Here is a 7,016-nt window from a genome sequence, read left to right on the forward strand (position 1 = left end):
ATGTGCAGTGTTTACATATTGGCAGCTAAGAGCGTTTTTTCGTGGTCCGATGAATCCCGATACCTTCATGTCCATGGGAGGGCACGAATACGTCATCCAGGGAACAGTTCATTGACGACTGTACTTCGGGATGGAAACAAGCCGGTGGAGGCTTCATTATGCTCTGGGGAACGGTCATACGGGTATCCATGGGTCTATTGAAGCTCATGTAAGGCACCGTGACGGCCAAAGAGTATCGTACACTGGTTGCAGTCCACGCACACCCTTTCATGACGATCGCGTCTCCTGACGACGGAGACACTTTTCAACAAGATAATGGGCCCTGTCACAAGGCCTTGAGTGTGACGAACGGTTCTAGGAATGCAGTAGCGGTTTCTAATTGATGTTATAGCCCCTCCCCAACTCGCCAGCTCAGAGCCCGATCGAACACATCTGGGATGTGACTGAAGGTGGCGTCACGGCTCACAGCCCCCTTGCGTGGTATTTACGGGAATTACGTGATTTTTATGTATAGATGGGGTGCCAAATCCCTCTAGCAACTTACCAGGGCCTTATGGTTTACGTGCCACGATGAGTCACCGCTGTTACCCGTGCCAAAAATACATTCCGGCTGTTATGTAGGTGTTCATAACGTTGTGCTTTATCAGTGTATACAAAGAGAAAATGGCCACAAGACATTCAAACATTAATCCCCATTCCACCGACAGCACACACAGGCGCAAAGGAAACTTATATTTAAAACCTTCAGTCTTAGAGCCTATGAAACAGCAGACAGCAGTAAACGTAAGTGAGAAAGACTTTAGGGAATCATTATTAACTTCGTCAGTGCCAATGGCTTCAGGAAGAAGCTCCCAATGTTTGCACTGTTAATACACAAAGAAAAAATAGGCCTACTGAGAGTCCTAGAAACCAGGGCAGACAGCCTCCAGTTAACGCTAAGCACAGCACAGCATACAGTATACCCGGGGGGGGGGGTCTCACAACGCGATACTCCCAAAGGCGGTGAAGCAATGTTTGGCGTTAAGGGAATGAGAGCCATTAAACAATACTTATTGACACAGCTGTCGTTCAGGCTAGCGCCTTCAATTGCACATGCGCATTCCACACTTCATCTAATTAAACGTACCTCAACAGGAGGAACTGTCGATAGTTCATACATTAAGCCACAAAGTGAATTTATAATCTTCACGATCTTGATGCAAGATCAGTAACATTTGCAGGTTCCAGAAATACCAAACTGGATAGCGCTGGCAGTTACTTGAATACGACAGAAACGGAAAATGTTTGGCCTACAGTGCACATACTTTAATCAGTCGGGCCATAACATACGCCAAATACGCCAATATATACTCATCCCACAGCTCTCTGGAGACCGTGTTCGGTGCGACGATCTGCCTCTAACGTTTTGAAACTTCTGCAAAGACGAACAGTATGGTGGTCATAGATAGTAAACATCTAAATGCTAAAACTAGGCGTCTACACACCTAGGAAATATTACTCAGAAAAGTGAGACTGATAAAAAGTAAAAGCTGTAGCAATATCAACAACTGAAAGCACACCAGTAAAGTAAATAAAATCAAACGTAGACAGGAGTATTAAAGACAATCTAAATAAACAATAGTTAGCGACAACTGATTTGAAGCCATCGCACAACTGTTACTCAAGTCACGTTGGGGATATGCAGCCCTGTTGTCAATCGTGAGATTGTCACATGTTTCACACTATCATATTTTCAAGTTCTGGAAACAAAGCAGATAAAACTACCCTCCTTACTGACCCAAGAATTACTGACGTCCAGAGTTATACACTAGTTTGAAAAACTTGACTTACTTGAATTTCTTTAAAGGACAACAAATTAGAACAATGGATGAGGCATAAGGTGGTCTGAGGGCTGGGTGAGGGCTGGGTGAGGGCTGGGTGAGGGCTGGGTGAGGGCTGGGTGAGGGCTGGGTGAGGGCTGGGTGAGGGCTGGGTGAGGGCTGGGTGAGGGCTGGGTGAGGGCTGGGTGAGGGCTGGGTGAGGGCTGGGTGAGGGCTGGGTGAGGGCTGGGTGAGGGCTGGGTGAGGGCTGGGTGAGGGCTGGGTGAGGGCTGGGTGAGGGCTGGGTGAGGGCTGGGTGAGGGCTGGGTGAGGGCTGGGTGAGGGCTGGGTGAGGGCTGGGTGAGGGCTGGGTGAGGGCTGGGTGAGGGCTGGGTGAGGGCTGGGTGAGGGCTGGGTGAGGGCTGGGTGAGGGCTGGGTGAGGGCTGGGTGAGGGCTGGGTGAGGGCTGGGTGAGGGCTGGGTGAGGGCTGGGTGAGGGCTGGGTGAGGGCTGGGTGAGGGCGTCAAAATTGTCATGCAGGATGTGTGGAGCAAATGGAACGGAATTTTTGAAGTTACATTTAAAGAGCATAAAAATAGTATGGCTCGTAAACTGTAGCAACTCGTCTCAAGAATGGGCAACATTCGTTGGGGATAGAACAGAAAGCATGAGGAGGCTGCACGTTGAAGAAAAACGGTGGTTGCTATCAAATTTAATGGAGGTACATTTATTGTACCTCAATAGTGTGTCGGTGTTTTAAGAGAGGACGCAAGTAGCTAAAGGGCATTTCTTGACACTTTACCGATATTCGTCTTAAGTAGTAGTAACTTATTATACTTACTGACATAGGATTTTTCACTATTTTCTCTCAGGTCGTAGCGTAGGTGTACTTTAAAATCAGACTGGGCTAAGGCCAGACACGCATTTGTCAAATTTGGAACACAGTAGTGTCGCTGGTGCTGAGATTTAAGCTTGAATTAAATATCGTTGTTCGGTGATGACAGTGGCTTTAAGTTCACAACAGTACCTCGCCAACGCATGGTTCACGGGCTTGTGACATGTTTTATAGTCTGAGTTGACAATGCATGTGCAGCAGGCCTAATGGTATAAAAGACTTTCTAAGGTAGGGTATAACTCCGGATGCCTGTAATCCCAACATATCTGTTGGTATGCGAACTGTTCTGTGGTTTCCTTGTTTTTAGCACTTGCAAATGGGCTAATATTGTCACGAAACACGTTGTGACAATCACACGATTGACATGTGGGCTGAATATCTTCAGTATCCAAAAGGAAATGGAACACCGAAAAACGTGGTTAACGAATACTTCAGAGAATTCAGAGCCGAGTGATCGGCCACAAGCAAACGGGTACTGGCAGACGTCTGGAAAATTGAAAGAAATCCAGCACAGAATCGATCCTTCAGTATGGATCCTCCAGTATACCACGAACCTACCACAAACTAACACCCAGTCACATCTGCGTACTGGGATCCTGTTCAGTTACGCGCTGCATCTACTCGTAAATCGCGCGCACAGTGAGTTAGGGCAGAGTTCGTGCTACCAGCCGGCTGGCGATGGAGCGATGGCTGCGCAGAGCCAGTCAGCGGTTCGCTTCCGCTACAGGCACTGTGGCGCCACATAAGGTTTTCCTCCGGCCGCTCGTGGCGTCAGCGTCCCGTAGCCATTATAACTTCCAACTTGGTAGTGTACTCATCTGTGAATGTGCAGCGTGAATCGTCCTGAGTACAGGGAAGCACGAGGTGTCAAACGAAAGATAAGATTTCAAATCCAGTGATACAGATATGATCCGGAAATGATGTACCACAGGAGATTCAAAGACTGGTTTGAATATAATGCACTAGATAAATTTGAATTCTTAAAAATTCATCCCACCAAAGAGATGACTCACTCAGTTCACAATCTCGATAAGACGCATCGACGGAGCTAATTACATGATTAACTTCAGTAAACAGGCTGAGAGATTTTAATTGAAAAATCAATTGAAATAAGCATACTAATGAAGATAAACTAACATCATGGTAGTATGTTCGCAACGAGCACTGTTTGGCACATGCACAAATATGTTCAGATTTATTTTGTTACGCGTTCTTGCCTGCTCAATATTTAAATTTCATTAAAGATACAAGAACACTAATAACGGAAATGGATACAGCAAACTAGCTACCGTTCGCATTTGTACCATAAACAAAAAGTATCAAAAGAATAAACAATTCTCACCGGTCCAAGCCCGCGTTCTGAATACGTGAACTTCGATTTGAGGGAAAACTGACACCTATAAATTACTACTACATATGTTTATAGTGCTAAATTTTAGGGTATAGCTACTGGCGCAAACAGAAGTTTCAAACTTGAGCATGAAAAGATGTAAAGCAGGACTGGCGATCACCAGAGGCCATATAAGACGTCAATGGGAGTGACTTTCGCGGGTAGGGGTGCCGACAGTTGGATAAGAGAGAAAGTTTACTGGAGGGCTGACTGAATCTCTACAAAATCGATGTCTAAGTTTCTCAAGGTCTTCAAGCAGCAGTCGGTCTGTCTTAAGTTGGTAATTCGGTCCGATCACCGTTGGGAAGAGTTGTATGAGCAGTGTTCTAGCTGAACTAGTTAGTTGTTTGGGCTTGGAATTATTCTGGTACTCTTTGGACTCCATTTTGCACTGTGTCATAGTTGTGAGGCCTTAAATTTCTTAACTGATCGGCATTTAGAACACTGGATTGTTCAGTCAGTTTATTGGTGAGTGTGTTTCAGTAAATTAGTAATTATGAACACGGTCTGGTGTTGCCCAGGTACTTCATTAATTCATTAAACCATTAATCTTAAGAGGTGATTTTATCAGCCACTGGGGGCTCGCGTCATTTTGATAATTCAACATAACTTGCGGTCATCACCAGTCAATAGTTTAGTGAATGATTAACTGGACAATAAACGATATGTTAAATCTCTAGCTGGGAGCGTGATATATAGCAGAATCTCCGTTCAACCTAATAGATACCTTATTTATGACTTGGCGTCAATATTTCACGGTTTTATTTCAATTTAAAGCGTCGCAATTCAGGTGGTAATAGCAGCAGCAGCAGTAGCAGTCTCCACCCCTCGCCAAATAAATATATAGAGCCATTCTTTTTATTCTGTTCTTAAATAAATTGCGTCGCAAAACTAAAACGAAACCTCTTAATGAAAGTCCTGCAAAACATTGGTAGGTCGCCAAAAGACCCAAACTTCGAAGCAAGACATGAATAAATAGTAAAATAACTTAAAAATTCCAGAATAAGTCACTCAAACAAAAGCAGTTTTCACATATGAAGTAACAATCGGGAAAATGAAAGCCATATAGAAAAGAAAGGCAGGGTTGGAGGAGTAGACGGCATAAAGCGAAAGCTAAACAAATTTTCACCAAGAGAGAAATGATAAAGCCTAAAAACATTACAGAATATGGCCTGAAGATAAAAATTCCAATACAATGGAAACAAGAAAAAAATTGTAATGCTACCGAAACCAGGCAACCCCCTAACGATCAACTATCATATCCGCTAGTAACACGGCTCAAGTAAGGAAATGTTTACAGACGAAAAAAACTTTCGCCGAAAAAAACTTTCGCCGAAAAAACATAAATTTCGAAGTGTGAGTCCAGCAGTACCGCTCAGAGTGCATAGTGCAATTAAGCAGTGGCATGACAATAGGTCCCAGTATTCTGTACTGTGCTGCACCACTAAATATAGAAAGAGTACTTGAAAACGCGTGGCTACTTGAAAATTGGCAGTCTACCACACAGTTGTCGAATATTCTAGGTATCCGACCCTTCCAGAATAATTACAAAGGTCGAATGTAGAGCCTAAAGCTAGTATTACAGGGGCCGTCAAATCAGCCCTGCTATAGTCTTTGCACATCATACATCTCGCAACGAAAAAACTGAAGACATTCCTCCGACGACAAGGTTTATTGGTGTTACACCAACGATAAGAGGAACGAATGAACAGTCAGGACTATTTAAACCAACTTGGACGGTGGCTCAGAAAATAGGAAATAAAACGTGGCGCAACGGGAACACAATCTTTAAACACAAATCAGTACTTTGGAACAAAAAACAAAAGACGCAAAACGAAAGTTATGGAGGGAAGACAAGCAAGAAACTGTGAAAGCTTCAGGATCACCCCCAGACAAATGTCATGGAACGAGATCAAGGAAAGATCAAACTTTCTTCGAATACTAAGTGGAAGAATAACACATGGTAGGTCGAAACACAGCATTTTACACACATACAAAGCAGTTAACACTGTCTTAAAATACTGAAAATGGCAACTCTCCCGTACTGACTCGCTCTCGCAACCGTAGAACAACCAACGAAATGGTTTACAGAAACATAAAAATGGAAACGAGCCAACCTATCAAGAAAAGGTAAGAGACAATGCCGAAAGTAGTTGGTACAAGAAAGGCACTTCAATACTCGAAGAAAATTATTCATAATTTAGATACTTCAAGAAGAGATACCATTATCTAACGAAAATAATCATAACCAGCAGTAAATCAGCTGATAAAGTTATGTTAAAAGCACAAACTGGCGAGGACAAAAAAAATGTAAGAGCAGATGAAGCACAGGATACACGAACCAAGTTACCAACAGCCCACACAAAGAGCTTGAGGTGGTCTGGGAGAGGTGAACTACTGGATTGACAAAAAGTGTATGTACTTCACGAAGTTTATCATAAGCACCTGACCACCCCATAGTTAGTAAAACATATAATTTAATAGTGGGCTCAACGTCAATAAAGTAAGTTCTTAAGATACGTGATTGCAGGGTGATGACTACAAAAATTCACACTGACGGTCCAAAAAATTAAATGAACCTGCTTTCTTTACTTACCAAAATAAAGTACTAAGCAGTTGCAGCAAGGATTACTAATTGTCTGCTAAGGAGCAACGCCGTATGGCAGTTGTGGATCAAGAACTTAAGTTCTCAAACAAATAACTACACGTAGCAACTGTAGTCGTCTTACGGCCCTATAGGAAATGCCTACCATGGCGAGGCCCTTACAAATAATTGAATCTTAAATACAAATTTCATTATCGAACAAGATATCTCGACAGCGACCAGCCTTGAGCGAACTACATTTCTCTACTCAAAATACTTACTTTTTAAGACAGATACTGGATAACAGAACCAACGTCCGGTCGTCACGCAAAGAATGGGCGAAACTGC

At 43.4% G+C, this 7,016-nt stretch overlaps 1 protein-coding gene across 1 annotated transcript; it reads right to left on the reverse strand.

The window, feature by feature from the left end:
* Positions 1-1,855: 1,855 nt before the first annotated feature.
* On the reverse strand, positions 1,856-2,335 carry LOC126156372 (uncharacterized). The gene has a single exon (XM_049916305.1). The coding sequence runs from the start codon at positions 2,333-2,335 to the stop codon at positions 1,856-1,858; it is 480 nt and encodes a 159-aa protein (XP_049772262.1).
* Positions 2,336-7,016: the final 4,681 nt, after the last annotated feature.

Source organism: Schistocerca cancellata, chromosome 2 (genome assembly GCF_023864275.1).
Source record: "Schistocerca cancellata isolate TAMUIC-IGC-003103 chromosome 2, iqSchCanc2.1, whole genome shotgun sequence".
Lineage (NCBI taxonomy): Eukaryota > Metazoa > Arthropoda > Insecta > Orthoptera > Acrididae > Schistocerca > Schistocerca cancellata.

Coding starts and splice junctions, on each gene's coding strand:
- LOC126156372 (XM_049916305.1), bottom strand. CDS start 2,335: ATGACAATTTTGACGCCCTCACCCAGCCCTCACCCAGCCCTCACCCAG.